We start from the raw sequence: 21,697 nt of genomic DNA on the forward strand, positions 1-21,697 counted from the left end.
CGGGATAATCTAACTGCTTTCTCCACCAGAACTAAATATAAAGACATAGAAAGTATTCTTAGGATATTTTAAAACAAGAGATCACAGCCCACAATGACAGATATAATTGTAACCCAATCAGCATAATTCCACTTTTTCTAGGCAGCCTTCACAGTATAGCTGAATAGCTAAGAGCTAGACTCCTTTTGCTTCTAGGCTAACTCACTCAGAATGACAAAGGACAGAAGCAAGAGTAATTGGCTTTGCTCACCTTTTTATTTAATAATAATAATAATAATAGTAACAGAACAACCTTAATAGGCTTGCAGTGAGAATGAGGAGACAAAAAAGGGAAAGCTGGTATATTATATCCAAAATGTGGTAAGCATGTTGAAATGCAGTTATGATAATTATTGTAGGTGCTTTTGAGTTTTGGTTTTCAAATACTTTCTTACCTATTTGCAAAATAATATATATCCATTGGGGGAAATGTAGACGATAATAGAGAGGTATGGTAAGGAAAATGTAAATCATTCATAATCCTATCACACAGAGATATTAAAGGTTAACATTATGTGGATAATCTACTAGTCTCTATCACTTTTTTTTTTTAATGGCAGTACTGGGGATTGAACCCAGCCCCATGTGCACGCGCTCTACCACTGAGCTATACCCTCTGCCCTTTATCACTTCTTTAACTGATGAAGAAATAATACCAAAAGAGGCAATACTGGCATTTGGTAAAAATTTCCAACCAGACAGAAATGTATATGATAAGAAGTGAAGATCCTTTCCCTCCCCCACCACACGCCCCACCACCCAGAGGGGTCAATGGTTTAGTATATATTTCTACTAATGTTGACGATTTTTTGATGCTTGATGCTTTTCTCTTATGAGACTTATATCTTATTAAGATTTTCAAAATCTTAAATATGCCCTGCCTTTTCTAGTATGAGCAGTTCCCCAGAGCTGAGGATACAGCCTTACATTTGCAGTCTTCTCTGTGGCTACCAGGATACTGTGCACACTCAATAAGCATTTGTTGAAAATGATTATACATCCTTCCCAAACCACAAACTTGATCTTAAAATAGAACATGTCTATAAATGGTGGGATGCCAGCCGCTTGGTCACTCAAGCCACCATCCTAACAGAGAAGCCTGAAGAAACAGGACTCAAAACACTGACTGCTCTGCTTATCTTCTAATTTTCTTTTGTGGTCTTCTTAAGTGGGTGGCTGAATTCACCTCTGTTACTTCCTCTGCGGACCATCAGCCCCTTTGAGGTCGGCACAATGTCTTGGACAGTCCCGGTAAACAGCACAATTGATGCCTCACAGAGGGCCTGCTCAGTAAATGCTGCTTAACTCTCGCCCACTCAGGCAGAGCTTCTCACAGCCCCTGCAGGACAGAAAGGCTATTCATACATGTACGCTGGCCAAGCGTCTGAGAAAAAGTAGGTCTGCTAGAGACATCTGGAACTAGAAGCTTAAAAACTGACACAGCAGTGTGTCTTATAAGATACCACACAGAACAAGACAGCATGTTCTCTTGAATGAGGATACACTGTCTGAAAGCACATCAATGAGCTCCCTGCGGAGAAGCAGGGCTCTCCAGAGCTACCACAGGCACCAGAGAGATCACATGAATTAACGGTTATCTAAACAGAGGCTGTCTTTCCAAGAAAGGTTCTGGTCACAACAGCTGACCAGAATAAAAGAAAAAATTCCACCACCGGAGCTCAAGCCCATGGGGACCTGAAGCTTTCACTTTTCAGGCAATGCTCTACGCACCCGGCCTAGTCAGTGCACACTGGCATTACTCACATCTTCCTATTGCTCAGTCACAGAAAGAGGAGTATTACTGGATGACATAAGCAACCCTCAACTTAATCCAAACAAATCAAAGGACAGGTGACCTCACTCATCACCCAAAGGATTCCTTTGGAACAATGTAGGTGAGATGTATTAACTGTAGTTATGGTCTTCTGCTACCCTTCACCCTCCCTCCTCTTCCCTTCCCAACAACTAATTAAATTTTACTTTTGAAAACGTATGAACTCATTGAAAATACTCATCTACCCACAGAAAATGCAACTACTCTTTTATATTTCAGTCTTTCACGTTCTTATACTGGTGAAAGTAAAAGAGAAAAATGAAATCAGATCTAACAACAGACCAAAGCTCAGGTAGGAAGAAAAGGTCATATGGGAAGAAGATAAATCCAGGATAGCTGGGGAACCAAGACCACAGATACAATCCTCCCCCTTCAATGGGAGGATTATAGACGTCCAGGAAAGGGTGGACAAACTGGAGACAGTTAGGAGACAGAATTTACAAATGTACATGTCACTCTCCATTGTGGCAGCACCTTAGATATTTAAAAACATATTCTACTTTTAATTAGAGCAACAAGAACCTTGTCTGTCTTCCTTACTAGACCTGAAGCCCATCTGGTGCAGAGACCAAGCCTATTCATTTTTACAACTAATGTATAGCATAACACATGGGAGACACTCAATAAATATTAAATTCATTTCCTATAAGAAGTACTTGCAAAGCTCTGAAAAGGAGGATAATGAAGGGAAACGGTAAAGCCAGACCCACTTAATTTCCCCATGACAGAAATGAGTATGAGGAGTAAAAGCTCTATTCTGGGAGGACATCTGCTTCTGACCAAGATGGAATAACATGGATAGATTTACCTTACCAACTGAAACAAATAAAAAAATACAGACTATATCAAACAATGGTTTTCAAGACATTGGACTTTAGGCAATGAAGGACAATGGTCCGTGAGAGAGAGGAAACAAAGAAGGCCCTTCATCTGCCCTGGCTTATTATCTCGAGGTAATTTTCAGGCCACGGTGCAGGGAAGGGGAACCCAAGCAGAGCCCAGGGGTTACCCTCACCTGAAGAGACGAGCTGATAGTCTGAGGAGGCCAAAGAGGCTGGAGTTCACAGTGTAGTGCACTAGAGAGGAGAGGGTGGCACAGAAAGAGAACAGTGAGATCTATAGATGGGGGCTCCCTAACCATCCTGCCAAGTCTTCAGCTGAGGACTAACCAGCACATGAATGTGAGGAAACCGGCTGAGGCCAGGGGAGAATCCCCCTTCAGAACTGAAGGAAACAATATTTGGGCCTCACATAGGACCAGAAACAATCCCTGTTCCCAAAAACATATTTCATATTTTACAAGGAAGTGGAGAGAATACTCAGAAAAGTTTTACCTTAGTAGAAGAAAAATTAGTCCTAGAATAAATGCTCTTCTAGTCTGGCCTAAAAAGCTTAAAAACAAGATCAAAAAGGATCAAACTATTGCCAAGTAACATAAATACAACCTAGAACAAAGTTCAAGAATATTTATAGGAATATTAAAATATCCAGCACTCAAGAAGATAAAATTCACCATGTCCAACATTCAATCAAAAGTAACCAGGCATGCAAAGAAGAAAACAGGACACATAATGAGGAGAAAAATCAATCAGAAATAACACAGATCATAAGATTAAAGACAGTAAAACAGTTGTAACTGTACTCCATATGTTCATTCAAGAAGTTAGAGAATAGACTGAGCAAAGATAAGCATTAAATAAAGATAGAGAAGACATACAAAGACTCACATTGGAGTTCCAGTGATGAGAATTGTAATGTCTGAGACGAAAACTACTTTGGGTAAGATTAACAGGAAATTAGACATTGCAGAAGAGATTAATAAACTGGAAGACATACCTATGGAAATTATCTAAAGAGAAACACACACAAAAAAGAAAAAATTAACAGAACTACAGAACTTCAAACAACTTTATATATATATAAATGGAGTCTCTGGAAGATGTGGGGGGTGGGAATAGAAAAAAACTGAAGAAATAGTAGCCAAAATTTCCCCAAATTTAATGAAAAGTATAAACCCAGAGATCCAAGAAGCTCACAGACCCAAACTCAAGAAACACAATGAAATCTACATCAGGACACATCATATTCAAATCGTTTGAAACTGGTGATAGATAAAAATGTTAAAAGCATCTGGAAGAAAAGATAATATTACATACAGGTGAACAAAAAATCATAGTAGACTTCTCCTCAGAAACAATGCAAACCAGTATATCAACATCTTTAAAGAACTGGGGGGAAAACTGTAAAGATAGAATTCTTTACCAAGTGAAAATACTTTTTAAAAATGCAGGTTTTAGAAAAAGAAAGGTTCTGTTCTGAACTTATACATTGCTCCTCAGCATTATATGGTGGGTGTTTCTTTTTCACAGTCATAAGACAGGGACTGTGCAGAAGATCTGAACATCAGTTGACATCCCATTTTCCCATATAAAACCAACCATTCTAGTTTCTAATTATCACAGCTTGAAGGATCTCTTCCTAGGCATTATTCTCACAGCACTTATAGATGTCGCTTATACTATAACTACATATTTGGCTACTTTCTCAAATTATGCTAGGAATTCTTCAATGGCAGACACTACGACCTGGTATTACCTGTCAGGCCTAGCACAAGGTCTTATACATATTAAGTGCTCCACAAACAACTCCATAAAAGTCTATTCACAAACCCCTGCTACTGAAATTGATCTGTGTGTAAGTCTTCCTTCTACCAAGGTTACTACTATTTCAATAAATAGTGGCTGAATAGGGTTTCCTCCTATGCTCTTACTGCCAACCAAAACACTGTTTAACACTAGTACGTGTTTTTGGGTGTTCACACATGTTATCACTTCTCTCCTTCCCATTGTACTTGCTATCAACTCCATTTCTTCTAGGTTGTCCAATTTGTTGGCATATAATTTTTCATAGTATTTATTCTCTTACTTTTTTTGCATTTCCATGGTATTGGTTGTAATTTCTCCTCTTTCATTTCTTACTTTATTTATTTAAGTCCTCTCTCTTTTCCTCTTGGTGAGCTTGGCCAAAGGTTTGTTGATTTTACTCTTTCAAAAAAACCAGCTCTTGGTTTTATTGATTTTTTTCTGTATTTTAATCTCTATTTATTTCTTCCCTGATCTTTATTATTTCTTTCCTTCTGCTGACTTTAGGTTCTGTTTGTCTTCTTTTAGATGGTAGGTTAGGTTGCTTATTTGAGATTTTTCTTGTTCTTTGAGGAAGGCCTGTAAAGCTATGAACTTCCCTCTTAGGACTGCTTTTGCTGCATCCCATAGATTTTGTGTAGTTGTGTTTTCATTGCCATTTGTCTCAAGGTGTTTTTTAATTTCTTCTTTGATTTCATCACTGACCCACTGATTTTTTAGTACCATGTTTTGTCTCTATGCAATTGTTTGCCATCAACTCCATACAGTTAAAAATTGGTAAAGATTCCCTAAACACATTAAAGTATTTAGAGGAGTAGACTATACAAAAGAGAAATTCAAATATTTGAGTATGAAGAAATGAAAGTCTGTATACTGAGATTTAAGCAGGGCTTACTGAGGTGGGAACAGACATAAGCAATAGCAAGATGCAGTAGAAGGCAGGCAGTAGTGCAGACAGAGCAAACAGGAAGATTTATGCAAGTATTTTGAAAAATTTCAGAGGGTAATGTAAATAAAATATATTAATTTCACCAAATAGTAAAGTGCTGAGTATAAAGTAGATTCTATTAAGCACTTGTTAGATAAGAATTTCAAGGTCAGGTTAAACACAGTTAAAGGAGGGAACAGAAGGAAAATAAAATTAGAGAAAAGGAAATGTGTGTGAAAAGAAAAGCACTTCTGCTTCAAATAGCCAAGGAAAGCTGAGATGAGGCCACATGATCACTTACCCAAACAAGGAAGGTTTCCAGCGGTATATACAGCTGAACATAATCAAAAAGTAAGTCATGGTTCAATTGTTCTAATCAAGGCAAAGTAAGATGAATAAAAGAAATAAGAGCAGAGGACAAAGCTTTGTGGATAGAAAGAACTGAAAGGCAGAATAAGCCCTTTAGGAAGGGAAAACCCCAACCCCCCAATACAATATTTCCAATGAATACCCTACAATATTAAAATACTAAACATATCAAAACATTTACGAGTTGAGGAATCCAGCCAACAGAAGGTGGAGTGTCTACCTCAAGCACTGTTACAAAAAAGATGTTAGGTGTTAGCTGTATACATGACAACTGAAATGGAGAAGGTGGGGGAGAGATGAAGCCTATTTTATTTGTGGTAAACAATAGTTGTGTTGCTCCAATGTAGTATGCCTAAGAGGCAGATTACTTAGCACAAAGAGAACATGATCTGGTCACTACATACTGCTAAGCGGTCAGCCAAATGTAGGATCTAGAAGCAGGCCAGAATTAAGGCAACCACGTAAATATGCTATTTGTGTGATCAGTATTCCCAAACCAGCATCCAGAGGGGCCACAGAGTAAGTACAGTAATTCAGATGACTTAATCACACCGTATGGAAGGAAGCTCAGAAACCAAGAAGCTTAAGGCTAGCTATGTAAAGTGTCAGCTTGAGTCTATCAGGAGCAGATGAGCATGAAACCTGCCACTTCTAGTGAGAGATTTATTAATCCCATAGCACAGTTAGTGGCACAGGAATATCTGAGACAGATCAGTGGAACAAAACAAAGTCCAAGACTGGACGAGGTTTCTTTTAGGGTATGATAAAGCTAGCATTTCAAATCAGTGGTAAAAAAGTGTTGGAAAACCCAGCTATTTGGAAAAAATTAAAAGCTGGATTCCTAACTCCCTTCTTACCCCTCACTCCTATATAGATTCCACATAGAGCAAAGATTTAAATACAAAAAGTTAAGTCATAAAAATCCTAGAAGTATGAGTGACTATCTTTATAATCTTAGAATGAGAGGACCATTACAAAAAATGACACAAAACCCAGAAAACTTAATACAATACAGGCATTACTCTGACTATAAAAAAAATGTTTTAATGGCAAAATACAAACAGAAAGTTGAAAAAAACTGGAAAAAATTATCTGCAACATAACAAAGGGTTAATATAGAAAGTTTTCAAATCATTAAGAAAAAGGGAAAGACCTCAGAAGGAAATAGGCAAAGGACACAAATAAGCAATTCACAAGAGGACATACAAATGACCGATAACATTTGAAAAGCTATTCAATCTCACTAGTAAAAGAAAATCAAAGAAACACAGTGTGATAACATTTTCCACTTTTTGGAAAACTTGACAAAGTATATCCAGGGAGGGGTGGAGACCAGAGCACCTGTGTGCACTGTGGGCGACGGGAGTATATAAACCACAGGTAACTTTTCTGCTATTTGGTGACGTGAATCAGAACTGAAAATGTCCGTATCGCGTAACCCAAGCAACCCCACTCAGGAATTTATTAGCAGGAGATAATTACACAGCTTTACAAAAGACGTTATACACCTGGATGTTTATGGCAGTTAACAACTATTAAGCACTTCCTGCAGGCCATCTACTGTGCTAAACGTCTTACACACATTATCATTTAATCCATATAACAACCCCCTATTACTATAGCTGTGTATTCTAAATGAAGAATTGAAGCTTTGTTAAAGTTACATTATGCAATAAAACAATACAGCAGGTGCTACCGAAAAAAATGTTACAGGTATTTACGGACACTGAAGGATATTCATAACATGTTGAGTAAAAAGCAGGTTTACAGAATGGCATGTAACATTGTGTGTGTATTTATGATTAAAAACATATCTGGAAGGATGTTCTTCCAAATATTAACAGCAACAGTCTCTAAAGTGGTAGAATTTATCATGATGTTTCTTCTCTACAGTTTTTCTAGATCAACTGAATTACTCCCACCCTGTCCACCTGTTGAACAGTGAGTTCTAGTGTCCCACGTGGCACTGATAGCCATTTACTGTCCCAGTAGAGGAGCTCTGGGCAGGAGGGAGTCATTGGCTGGCATTTACAACCAAATTGGTTTGCAGGGACTCATTATGTTAGAAAGTAGGTGACAGCTTGTACAACCCTCTCTGAAATACATCCACCTTGACAGCTGATGATGCAAGGCTCAACCACACATTTATTGCCCACCACTTTAAAGCCCGAGGTCCACACATTTTAGAGACCATGAATTAACACAAATGTCCATTTCTGTGGTCATATGGCTAAACCCCAGCTCCATCTGGAAAAACAGAAAGGCCACAAAACACAACCTTCTTCATGGAAATAACTCTGTCTTCACATCTAATTAAACTAGAAGCCTAATTAAATTACTATTACTATAGCTGGGGGAACTTAAAGTTGGTCCCGAGAGTCACAGAAGCTTGGAAAAGACTTGGTAATGAGAAACTTCTGCCTATCTGATCAAAAGTAGAACGCTGAAAGAACTAACATGGGCAAAAGCGAGTGTGGGTCAACTTCACACGACGGCGCCCAGTTTAAAAGCCACCTGCAGATAACCCAACCATCTTGCCATCAGGAACAACCTCTCCGGCAAGTAAACAGGGAGTGAATTCAATGATGTCATCCTTCACACACATTCCCTTCTTCAACAAACACATGCGCATGCCCGCCATGTGCCGGACCCTGCTGGGGCACTGGGAAACAGCAGTGCCAACACATGCTCTGTGCTCATGGAGCTTATGCTCTATGAACACACCTCTTACAGAAGTCTAAAAATGAAGACTGAACACACTGGATATTTAACCTATAGAAGAGAGCAGGTCATTGTGAAAATAAAACTACGAAAGGGTGTTAAAGTCTGGTCTGGTAACTAACTGGCTGGGAAAGTAGGCACAAATCATTTTCTCTTGGGAATCTATTTCCTCAGGAGTAAAACTGAATTATGCTCCTTCACTCACTGGAATAATAAGAATCAAATGAAATAACATACAAAGGCAAGCACTGTAAGCCCATAAAGCCTGGGCATTTAAGATGCCCTGGGCTTCCAAACCTCAACTAGGGAACACAAGGAGAGACAGGACACAGTGACGTACAAAAGAGGTCTGGAACACAGTCTGGGTGAAGCTCTTACAGGCAGAAAGAAAATCTTCAGGGAATACAGTCCTGGTAAATAAAGCACTGCTAGGATCATAGAACGTGAGCCAAAAATAAGATCAGAAATGTTCCAGTTCTCACGGAGACTATTCTTAGAAATAAAAAGGCTAAACATTAAAATATTATACAAGTTTGCAAACCTATTCTATTACTCAAGAGTTTTCTGTGGGGCAGGATGATACAGAGGAAAGCACTAGGCTAATACTAAGTCAACTTGAATTTCATTTCCGGCTCTGTCAATAGCCCCGTGAACTTGAGTAGCGCAACCTAACTTCACGACCAAGGCAAGGAAGCTGGAACGACAACATTTCTAGTTCCCAGAAGCTTTAAAATTCTGTGACTCATCAATAATTTCACCAGTTTGCTTTTCCACTGCTCTGTCTTCATTTGGGGGGAAAAAAATCAGCTCCCTGCTCTACAATACTCTAGTGTTAAAAGGAGAGGGTAACATCAACCTCAATTATCTAGAAACCTTAACAACCTGGACACTCGCTGAAAGGAAGCAAGGGAGAGGCCTCTGATGCACTGTCCAGGCAATAAAAATCTACGCATTAGACTACTAAGAGAAACGTGCAGGCCATCACTCTGAATCAGTTTGCTAAACTTGTTAGAACCGCCTAAAATTAGTAATCTGTTTTCTTAACTTACAGAAGAAGTAAAATTTGGGGGATAGTATATCCAGAGACAGGGACAGCAGCAAGAAGGAACAGGATACTGCAAGCGGACTATCATTTCTACAGGAAACAAAGAGTAAACTTCAGCAAGCAGACAATGGCACTAGGCTTATAAATCTGGGCCAGGTGAAATTCGAGATAATAGCCACACATCTCAACAGCCCTTGAGGGTATTAAGGCCATCCACGTTAAAGTAATGTGAGTCATGGTATAGCATAACATAATATCTTCTAAATGATTCAGTGTCATACTACTAAGATGGCAGAGAAACATTTTAGAAAGATGTCCATTGGAAAAACAGCACCTTGGGCACTTAAAAGGGTAGGCTTAATTTTTGAAAAATTCACTTTCATGGGATAATTCACTTGTAATTATGTCTAATAAGTGAGTTAAATTCCAAAACTGTTAGCACTTAATTTTTACATCTTAGCTTCAAGGGGAAAAAATAAAAAAGTAAAAGGGAAAAAGGAAAGCAAAAAAAAAGTAACGAAAAGATATGTGCAATTGCCAGCTGACTGGACCATAAAGGCTCGCCGCTCATCCCCTGGGTGTGGGGACTAGCCCCTCACTCTCTCCGCTACAATTGCACTGGCCTTCCAGACCTTTGGGTGCACCAAGCTCATTCTAGCCCCAGGCCTTTGAATATGCTGTTTTCTCTGCCTGGGATACTCTTACTGGAAAAATTCTATTCATCTTCATGTTCCAGTTGAAATAATTTCTCAAGAAGTCCCTCCTAGTGCCCCAGACCAAAAGGACATCTGTCAATTATTCTCCAATAATTGCTTTTTCCTACTTACCATATTTATAATTACATATTTGCTAATGTGTATTTTCTTTACTGGTCCATAAAGGCGGGGATCTTATCTGCCGTGTTCCATCTCAGTTCCCAGGGCCCAGTACAATGACTAACACATGGTAGGTGCTCAGTAAACAACTGTTGCACCTGAAACTGACACAACACTGTAAATCAACTATACTTCAATAAAAATTTGTTTTAAATAAACAACTACTGAATTAAAGAATAATAATAATAGTATTGACCTTTCCTGAGCACTCATGATAATATAAAGGACCAGTGCTACTTTATAGATGAAGAAGGAGGGTCCGAAGAAGGAGGGTTAAATTATTTGCCTGAAGTTACACAGCTGGTAAGTGGCAGAGCAAGGATTCAAACTCATGTCTGTCTGACTCCTCCAGCACTGTGTGAGGCAAAAGCAGTGAAGGACTTGTAGTACAAGCACGGCCCCTACCTTTGAGGAGTTTATACTCTGGAAAATAACAGTTGAATAAATGAATGTGAATACAAAACAATACCATAGTAAAGTGCTGGGTTACACGGTGTAGTTAAATGTTGTAGGAGAGGAAAAAAAAAACAAGCAGAACTAGAAAGGTACTCAGACAGGAGGAATGCCATGAGAACAAAGAAGGAGAAGCAACAGAGCACATGGCAAGCTAAAGGGACTGGTGAGAAAGCAACTTCAACTAGAATAGAGAGTTAACACAGGCCAGGAAGTGGTGAAATATTAAAGAGATATGCACACAATAAAAAATAATTCCATTGGCATTCTGGTCTGCCATGCTTCCAAGCTAAATTCTTGAGGAGTACCTATCACATCTCACTAATATTTCCTAAAACTTCACAGAGGTCCATAGAGCACAAAACTATTGGTGGCTGCTCAGTTAATGAATGAGGGTGAAACAGGCAAAGTGCTATTTTAAAGCTGTCAACTTAAAACCACAGAAGGGAAATATTTATTGAATTATAAGTAGTCTTTTTTAATAATCGGTAAGTTCTTTAACACTGTAAGTAAATAACTATATACACCTGCAGCTATTATAACCAGATGACCAGGATCTGACAATGGTGGGATTATTATTTTCTCCTCATCTCCCATAGCTTCAAGAAAGACACTTTGGACAGATGGTCTCTCCCTCACCTTACCCAACTTTTTTTTCAACTCTAAGTCCAAGGACATAAGTAGTATATATTTCTTAATCCAGATCTGGTTCCTGTGAGTACCCATACTAATTCTCTAGGAATATTACAGCTATGGGGAAAAAAAACCCTTAAATGCATACACAAATATTTGAGCATCTAACTAGTAATGCACCAGAAACCTTGTGATAATCATTTTAAGATACCCTCAATAAAGAATGAATACACACCAAATCCTACACTGCCTCATTTAATCTTCATAAGGACCCTAAGAGGTAAGTATTAGTATACCCATTTTATAGGGGAAAAAACTAAGGTTCACTGAAATCCATCTGTCCCTGGTCACCAGTGAAGTATGAATCCAGGTCTGACCTGAGATCATGTTCCTTCCTAACCACCGCCTAAAAGAACTCCAATTAATATCACTTGCTAGTATCACTCATATTAACAAGTTAAATTTTTGATGTAATCATGAAGGTTAAAAAAAGAACACATATGCTTCTTACATTTCTGCCAATCTTGACTCACTCTCATTCTTGCCACCCTCGCCCAAGCCTGTCACCCAACCCTGCCAAGTAATAAAATCAAATACATTTATGCCTCATCTGTCTCCTTTTATGCACACGCTCCTCTGGAGTTGGTATTTATCAGGATCATTTGGCTGACAACTGGGCTCTCCGGATGCAGTAACAGATCAACAAGCTTATCAAGAAATGACATAAATCCTACGTATTTAGTACTTCAAGTTTTTCAAAACGTTTTCTCTTCAAAGCCTCATGATAATGCTCCATTTTACATGAGGGTGAACTGAGGTTTTAGAAAGGCTAACTGAGCTCTGTTGAGGGAACTATGACCTTAAAGAACAGACAGGAATTCACAATTGTGTGACTTACAACTGGGGTCTATAACCACGCCTTATCCCTAAAGCAAATGCACTGACTTAAAACATCTCTATGAAATACTTCCAAATGTAGCACCATGTTGGGACATATGTCCCAGCTCTTGGCACATAAACAAGACATTTAGCCTCCTAGGTAAGAGATCTGACCAGCTAATCAGCCTAACAATTTATAATTCAAACTGTTAAGCACATTATCAGCAAGAGTTCAATCTTATCCTTGTTCACAAATGTTCAGAAAATCTGTTCATGGGCTTCACTGTCTTAGAGCTCCTGGGTTTCTCATGCCTTGGCTCACATTCCCTTCAATAAGGTCCTGGAGTCTTGGAATGTTCCTTAGAACCTTGAGCACTTCAAGTATAAAAGACAGTCTGTCCTGCCCTCTGTTCTGCTCTCCTATTGGACATACTCTTCCAAGACCACAGTAATGCTCAACCTCTAAAAGGGTAACTCTTCTTGACTCCCCATTTTCAGCTCTGGTTTATCCAGCTCTAGCCTCATGTCTACCACTACCTGTTAAAACATTTTCCCTAGTAAACCCAAGGGAGGGTATGGCTCAGTGGTAGAGTGCGTGCTTAGCATGCATGAGGTCCTGGGTTCAATTCCCAGTACCTCCATTAAAGAAATATAATAATAAGCCTGATTACCTCTTCCTCCTCTCAATGAAATTTTTTTTAAGAATTAAAAAACAAACAAACAAACAAACAAACAAAACACTTTCTCTAGTAAATCCTAACACCACATTCCCTACCCATATCCCCCTTCTCTTTCCAGCTTCCTCAGAGGGCTTTTTTGACTCTTCAATATGTTTTCCTGGAAACCTTAGTCATACCTCATGAACTACTTTTTCCCAACATAAACTCTCCATTGACCATTCCCTAAGCATGTCTTGGACTTTCCTACCTTTTCTGCCTTTACAGATCCTCCTAGGAATTCCCTCCACACCTTGATTCTCTCTTCATCCGTGAGATCTTCCCAGACCACCGCACTGCAGTGTTCATGCCTTCTTCAAAAGCTCTCCCAAACTCTTGGCAACAAAATCCATTTTAAAATGACACCAATTTGGATGTTTTTAATGTTCCACTTTCCTTACACAGAGGCCTGAACCCCAAACGTGTTAAAGTGAATGATATCTATACAATACTTTACATTTAACAATACATTTTGATAGAACTTCTCATTTGCTCCTCCAAATAATCCTAAAGTTGATTCTCTAGTTAAAACAAACAAGCTATAAAGGTCAGAGAAGTTTAGTGTTTGTCCACGATCACACCAACATAACTATGAAGCAGCAGAGCCAAGACTCAAAGCTGGGTATTAAGACATTTCTTTTGAATTTTGTATACAACATAGTTATGATTTGAATCCCTCTGACAAAGAGCAGGTACCAGATAAACATCTGATCTGAACTATCTTGTCTAGGAAGTAGTAGTTAATTAAAAAGGTCCTTCTCAGTTCAATTTTTCTTGGTCCTTCAGGGTGATCTTATTGTTGAACGAGATTTGCAAACTGGCTCAACTACAATATTAGAACTTAGTTTTTTAGAACACACAGGAAGAAAAGAATAAAACTCTTAACAAAAGCAAATATAAGAGAGGTACTACTCATAAGCCGTAGCAGGAAAAAAAAACACATTTTCTTCTAATGAAAATAAATCAAGCCAATTAATCATACCTAAGTTTCTAACTAGCACAGGACTGAGTATATTAACAGTAAGCCAAGCATATATTTTCAAACACATAGGCAGCCAGGACGAAAAAGAAAAGCCCTGATTTTGGCAGAGTACTATAGGGAAGGAAAAAAAATTTACTGCTAGCTATCTAGCAAATTTGGTTTGCTGTTGGACTATCCAAGCTAGTAGCTTTGAGTAGCGTTAGATTTTTTTCAGTCAACAAGGAACAATAAAGTATTTCCCAAAAAATAAGAGTCAAATGTCTTTCATAATTATATGGAAAAAAAAAGTACTCCTGTTATCTTTAAGAACACTCGTATTTCACTGAAGCAAGCTCTGGAGGTGGTAACAAATTACCCCCAGATGTGAAATTCAGGCTACGTTCAAGTTCAACTGGGAAGCAGAACAGCCACAATTTGCTTCTAAATTTGGAATCAACCAATAAACATTTGTGATCACAACCTCTGGCCTCTTCTTCCATATGAATCACAAAATTTTTAAAGACATTTTAAATCTAGTCCAAAACTTCTCATGTTGTAGATGAGGAGTTGAGGGCCAGATACTGAAATGCAAAACAGAAAATAAATTACATTCACAGAAAACTTTCTTAGCAAAACACCACAGGCTCTGAATCAAAGATTTTGTTTTCTCTGTGGTTTCCTGAGACTTGGGTTGAGGATAGAGCAGGAAAAATAGCCTCAATCTTAAAAAAAAAACAAACAAAAAAACCCCCCACATGCTCAGCATTCAACTAACAACCTCTAAATGGATGGAGGTCTTTCATGAAGGTTCATTCAACCCAGCTAGCTCAAAGCCACATTTTACTAACCCAACTTTGTAGTCACCATTACAGTGACAGTAAAAAGCCTGCCCAGAACTGACTGAAACTGACCATCTTGTTCCTCAAGCCCCATTACTCCTCAAAACCACCTACGTACAGAACAGTGAGGCCACATACACAGTGGGAAGAATAAGTTTTCACCAAGTGTTTAAAAAGAGAAGTAAAAGATGCAATAGAAACATTGGTTACAAAAAGAAAGATAACTAAATTTTTTTCAGAAATTTACAAATGCAGTGTCTGTTTTACAGTATTTTGGGAGCCACTGCCACACAGCCTCTTGCCAGAAAAGCTGTAATTTTAATTGCATATCAAATTTGATAGTCTTGTCTACTTTAATATTAGCTTCTAATTGTATAAAACATCAGAGCATCATTTCTCCAGTCTCAAAGCACAGTTCACTCTCTGCAAAGACAGAACTTGAGTGGTAGGGGTGATTAGGAATGGAGGAAGAAAATGAAATGTGACTCTCCTATCGGACCACTACAACCTGGTGTTAAGCACTGCCCTTCCTATGAGGATCACACAAGGGTAACAGGCCCACTAGAACAAAGCTGGGAGGCACAGTCTCAGCAGTCACCTACTGAGAACGTAACGCTTACCGGCAAGAGCTGACTGGAAATCGGCACAGTGCAAAAGAGGTTGTTAACAGCTTCTTCGAACCTGACGTGAAACATCAGATTAAAATAGCAGGATGAAGAGCCTATTATTGTTATCGTTACAAAAAGAAAATAGCCATTAGACACCGACCAGAACATAAGCCTGCTTCCAATTATTTTCACAAACAGATAGGAGATTCACCATACTGATTTTTAATTTTCTAATTAAAAATCACTATGTGCAGAGCAAAAATATTTGAGTCAGCAGAGAACCTACCTAACTGTTACACTGCATTCCCTTTGAGCCATTTGTCCTGCTGGCTAGCTCTCTACCCTCGTCCAACCAAACCTCAGATGAAGATTAACCTTCCCCCAGATAAATACACTTCATCAACTCTGCCAATCCTCCTAACCGAAATCCCCAACGCAGAAGTCATTTAACATCCCAAAGGGTTAAAGGCCTGACGCACACCGCATGGGTGTGGAATCCTCGGGAGGACTGTGCTCACTCTGCTCAACCAGGACAGGAGGGGGATCCTACAGAACTCCTATTTCTTGATCCCAAAATAAACAGATGAAACAGGACTCAAGAGAAGAGTAACTAGGGGGTGAGGGTGGGTGTGCTGGGGAAGGTAGGATGAAGAGGGGCTGGGTACTGAAATAAATAAGGCAGTTACAAAGTTCCGGGGCAGTTAAAGGCACTGACCTTCAGATTTCCGGGTGTGACAAAGATCCACAAGAGACTAAGTGCGGCAGCTCCCTGAAGCCTCCAACAGGCACATTCAGTCCTGTGGCCTGGACTCAGCTCTGCCAGCACCAGCAAACACACACACACATTCTTCTCAGAGCTGACGCCCCGCACAACACGGCCTCATTCAGGGCCTGTTTATTTAAGAAACCAGATGCTTTGATGTTGAGGTAGAAGTTGGGAAGTTACGTGTAAAGGAGTTAATGACAGACAGGAGGAGAACAGAGAGTGAACAACAACAGCTCCTGGCTTTATTAATCATAAGTTTGAAAAGCTTTAAGGTAACTGTCAAAAGTTCTGAGTTCAGAAACGAGAAGTAAGGAAATTATGTCAGCCACCACCATAACTCTGGCCAAGGCAGTTCATCTGTTTCTTTAAGACAGAGTTTCATGCCTAACCTCAAAGGGGTGCTTATAGGAGGAATGTTTTGAAGCAATCCAACTTAGCAACCAACATTAAAAAAATCTTCTAGGCTTGCTCAACTTCTCTCATGCACAAAGGTCATAAATGTCATGAATACTCCAAACACTTGAAGGAAAGGATCAGTTAAAAGCATGGCATGAAAACAGTCTGGGGTTAAAGGCAAAAGGAAGGTTATTTATTGAGTCTAAGAAAAAAGCATTTATAAATACACACACGCACTAGTTGGATTTCATGAGTGAAGAAGCCTGAGTTATAGGTCATTAGGGCACAGGTCTCCTAAAACCAGAAGAATAGAACAGTACTATCATGCTTTAGTTCCCCTTTGCTTTCCTAAGATTAGTTAAGTGCCAACATACTCTCACAAGCAAAATAAGCCACAGAAACAGGTCTAGGAGATTTGCTAAAACCTTCTGAGGCTTTTCATTCTCCAGTCTGACTTATCTCGTCTTGGAATCTTGGCACTCCCAGCATCTAGCACATCGTGGACATTTGGAGGGTATTCATGTACTCTGGCTACATGAAGTAATATGGCTTCAGATGAACAGCAAGTTATAGCAAATAAGAGAACCAAGAATTTTTAATTTTTCTTGGGAATTAAATCCTGTCATCTCATGAAAAACTACTCTAAATGGCACCTTCCCAGCTATACAAAAGTATGCCATATTTCTGATAAAAAGTTCTGTCATACTGATTCTTTTATTTCACACTGTTTATAGAGGATCCGCCAATACTAGATCTCTTCAACAGAGCTCAGGATGATTTATCATGACTCCTAGAAATAAAGAATTGAAAAGCAGAACAGACTACTATGGAACAATTCTTGGTAAAGGGGGTGGACAGCTAAGAACTGCTTTAGTCAACCATCTCTAAGGTGATGACTATTAACAGTGGCTCCACTTTTACCATTATAGGCTACAAAATAGGATCTCTGAAGAAGCAACCATGAATGATTAAGAAATGCAAAAAAAAAAAAAAGCTCTTTTCTATTAGGTCACTGAAAGGAGACTAAAAAAGTAAGTTTAAAAGAAATCACTGGAAACTGCAGCTAAATAAAATGAAAGAAAAAGAGGAAGGTTTTTTTTTTTTTACATATAGACTTCAATGAATGAGGTTTCAGATCTGCTCTTCAGTAGATATGGCCTAAGAATCCCCTGAGGCAGCTTTTTCAACCCCTTGCTTTAGAATCAATATATTACAAGTGACATATCAATTCAAAGCAACTAGGGAAGACTCTGACTAAAGGAATAAATCCAGGTGTAAGCTCAGAGCCTAAAGGTAGGTCAACCAGCAAGAGAAAAATCTGAAATTAGGAATAAGAATGTTGTGTCTAGCTGGCTCAAGGAAGGAAGCGGCCCCATTATAAATTAGGCACTGGTGTTGTAAAGCCTTTCTCAACTCCCCACTGTGATATGGAACTCTACACAATTTTTTTTTCTCATCAAACAGGAAGACTTCCCAGTACTCATTCTACCCTATCTGCACCCAACCTGTCCCACACATCGGCACTAGCTTGGACACCTTTACACAGCTGCTGCTTGGACTGCATTAAGCAAGAGTTATCCCTGACTGCTTGTGCTTTGACTGCAATTGTCCTGGGTCCCCATATCAGAGAATTCTGCACAGGTAACAAGTATAGTTTAGGCAGAGGGAGAAGGACAGTCCAAAGGGAGACAGATTTGGTTTCTACATAATATAGTTCTACAACGACAAGAACAGTTAGCCACTCACCTCTGTCCCCATGTGCAACTCTCTTTGAAAGAGGAAGGTGTATAAGAGAAAAAATATATTAAATTTGAAAATACATTGTGCAAATATAGGTAGCAACTATCAAATCGTTAGTTCTAGAAAATACATGGGGAAGATGCCCAAGTTGCACTGGAGCAAGGAGCGGGGCCATTCCTAACAACTGGCTTTGTCAACCCAATAGTGTGCAAAGGTTGAGGTGCTTGTCCCCAGAGACCGAACTGCCACAATTTTTAAAGTTTTCGACTAGGACCTAGCTCAAAGCAGAATAACTGCAATGTGTTTCTTAACTGCTGGAAACCTTGTTACAAAAGGATATACACATCCTGGTCAGAGTCCAATGCCATGATAGAAGGTCAAACTGAAGGCGTAAAAAGAGAGATCACGTATATACTGTCATCCCATTTCCAAGCTTCTCTCTTTAACTATTAAAATATACACAGTAACCTAACAACTGCTTTGGGATTTCTGAACAGCCGCCTATCCAGCCTGAAAGTACTGACCCCGAGAGGACGCACCTTCGCTTCTGCGCAGCCCAACTTCCAACCACTTAAGAGGTAATTATTCCTCCAGCTTCCTGGTGGGGTATAGCGTTACTGGATCCTAATTATTTACACAGACGGAAAACAACGACGCTCGAGAGATTTTGACAACTTAAAAAAAAAATGCCGTGAAAGTCTAAGACTGCCTCCCCCTGTGACGAAACACAGACACCCGGGCCGCGGTGTCCAGGAACCGCTCCCCGGGCCAGACTTGACCCGCCCGCCCGCCGCAGTTTCGGGGCCGCAGCCCCAGGGGCGCGGGCGCCGCGAGGCCGGCGAGCCGCCGGGGTCTCCTCCGCGGGGACGCGAGGCGCGCGGACAGAGACAGAAGGGCCAGCTGCGCGGGCGGGGAGGGCTGCCGCCAGGGGCCCAGGGGCGGCACCTCGCAGTCCGGGCGGTGCCCGGGCCCGGTGCCCGCTCACCTGGTGCGTGTTGTTGGCCAGCCTGGCGACGAAGTCCTGAACCCCGCCGCAGTCCTCGTCCTCCTCGAACACGCTGCGGCGCCAACGGCCGCCGCGGGGAGCCGGGCCCCCGGGCGCGGCCGCGCGCAGCCCCCAGCTCACCCCGACGGGGCCAGACCAGCGCGACAGCAGCGCTGCGGGCGGTGGCGGCGCGTCCAGCCGGTCCTGGCCGAAGGTCGCAGGCGGCAGCAGCTGGAGGAGGAGGAGGAGGAGGAGGCCGAGGCCGTGAGGCCAGCGCGAGAGGTCGTCCGCAGCTCCCCGGGGCCGCTCCATCGCCACCGAATGCCGACGCAGCCGACACCTGCCGCCCGACGCGCCCGCCCACCCCCGCCGGCGCCGCGCCACACCCCCGAGCCCGAGCCCGGCGCTCCTTGGATACGCGCAGCCGGGCCTCTCCGCCCCCATAGGCTGGCCGGCTGTCCTTCTTCCCCGGCCCACTGCTCATTGGCTCGCGTCGCCTCGGGCTTCGGGGGTCCTGGATTCGGATGCCAAGATGCGGGACTGATTGGCTGAAACGTGCAGAGACGGCTGAGGTCATCACACCCCTCGCCTGGAGTCTCCGAGGCCGGGATTCCAGAGTTAGCGTAGGAGCTTTCCTCCTTCCAGATAAGTTCCCCCGCTTCGTGGAGTCTCGACCCCTCCGGGTCCCTCTGGCACCCTCAGGTTGGGGCTGGGTTAGTCCCCTCTTCTCCCTCAGAGACACCCCTAAAACTCCTTGGGTTGCGGCAGCGCCTGGAAAATCTAAGATTATCCCTTAGCTTGCTCAGCTGGAAAAGGGGGCTCCGTCACGAACCGGTGCTTCTGGTTTTTAACCCTCGCACACTGGAGCGCCCATTGTCTACTGAAGCAGCCGCCTTTCTGATAAAAGGTGAATGCGAACTGTGTGGGCTAAATCCTACGAAGGCAGATAGACATCAGGACATCCCTGACTCACGCAAGCCTGGGGAAAAGTCTCACTCATCTTCTTCTGCAAGGAGTTAGACCAAAGGAGGAACTACTTATTGATTTTCCTGGAGTTAGAAAGTAGCTTAGGCATTCGGGGCAGGTAAGAGCGGGTAGGGGGCAGGTAAAAGCGGGTAGGGGGCAAGAGCATTGCCCAGGACCTATTTTAGACATGATCATTACATAGATGCATATTTATCTTCACCAAAGTGCCTTGACCTGCAATTGAGTGTATTGCACAAGTTTGGTTTTCAGCATATGGTGTCCCCTAAATTAGCATCCTGCCTCCAATAAATAAAACCCCTACACTGTTCTCTTTATCGCAGAAACTACACACATAACTTCATTCTGGAACATGCAATGCAGGTAAAACCAGTTCTGGATATTCTCCCTACTGACTCCAACCTTTCAGAATGCTAGAAGTTGTTCAGTAGAAAAGGTAGCAAATAGAAAGATATAAAGAATACAAAATGTTACATCCAAATAAAGAAAGCAACTAGAAATTACTTTTAACTATAAACTGGAGGTAAACCCAAATGAGAATATATTCATTGTAGAGCAAAATGAATGGTGCAATGAACCCAACCCAAGGTTTACATTAAAATCCTTCTAGTTGCACCAATTTGCAAAGATTTACATTTTTTACATTTACAAATTTACATTTTGCCATAACCACCATAGTAAGACATGACAAGTGAAAAAATTTTTAAATGGCATCTGGGAAGTTTGGTAAAATCACTAGAATAGTCTTCCAAGTTCTCAGCTACTGAAATGACAAGACAGAGCTCCATGAAAACTGGTGAACAATTTGTTCCTTTCTATTAACTACAATGTGTCAGATTACTTTTTTTAATACAAATTATTTTTAATCTATTGCCAACTATGGAGTAGATCACAAGACAGTCAGTTCCAGTAGCATGTGATTAGCTGGGGAAAGAAGAGGGGCTATATAGGAATATTTCTTTGTTTGGGTGACACAAAGATGAATGGTCTATTGTCTTACTGTCTGAAAAGAGAAAAAGACAACTCAACAGTGCCATCTCCTGGAGAAATTACTAAATATACTCTTAAACTCTGTGAAGCTGTTAGAACTACCTGTACCTTCGCTTTTTTAATATATTGCTTTTGGTTATTATTATATGCTTACAGAATATGTATTTCCTTCCTCAAACTGTATCAGTCATTGGGGACATGGTACCTTGCATATGGCACTGAGAAAATGTTAGTGAATGAACTATTTTAGTATTTCACTTTTGTCTAATGACACAGGCACTAAATACAATAGTT

The 21,697-nt window shown here is 40.7% G+C and overlaps 1 protein-coding gene across 6 annotated transcripts in view; it reads right to left on the bottom strand.

Moving 5' to 3' along the window:
- Window positions 1-19,825, bottom strand: part of SORT1 (sortilin 1) — a 60,265-nt gene extending 40,440 nt beyond the window's left edge. For 2 of the 6 annotated variants that reach the window (XM_074370100.1, XM_074370099.1), the window contains exon 1: window positions 19,430-19,825. In XM_074370100.1, the coding sequence (XP_074226201.1) occupies window positions 19,430-19,741 (312 nt within the window). In that variant the 5' untranslated portion in view covers window positions 19,742-19,825. Of the gene's footprint in view, window positions 1-15,554; window positions 15,619-16,257; window positions 16,277-19,429 lie in introns of those variants that run through there. The other 4 variants (XM_074370102.1, XM_074370101.1, XM_074370103.1 and 1 more) reach the window with 3 other exon arrangements.
- Window positions 19,826-21,697: the final 1,872 nt, after the last annotated feature.

This window comes from Camelus bactrianus, chromosome 9, assembly GCF_048773025.1.
Source record: "Camelus bactrianus isolate YW-2024 breed Bactrian camel chromosome 9, ASM4877302v1, whole genome shotgun sequence".
NCBI lineage: Eukaryota > Metazoa > Chordata > Mammalia > Artiodactyla > Camelidae > Camelus > Camelus bactrianus.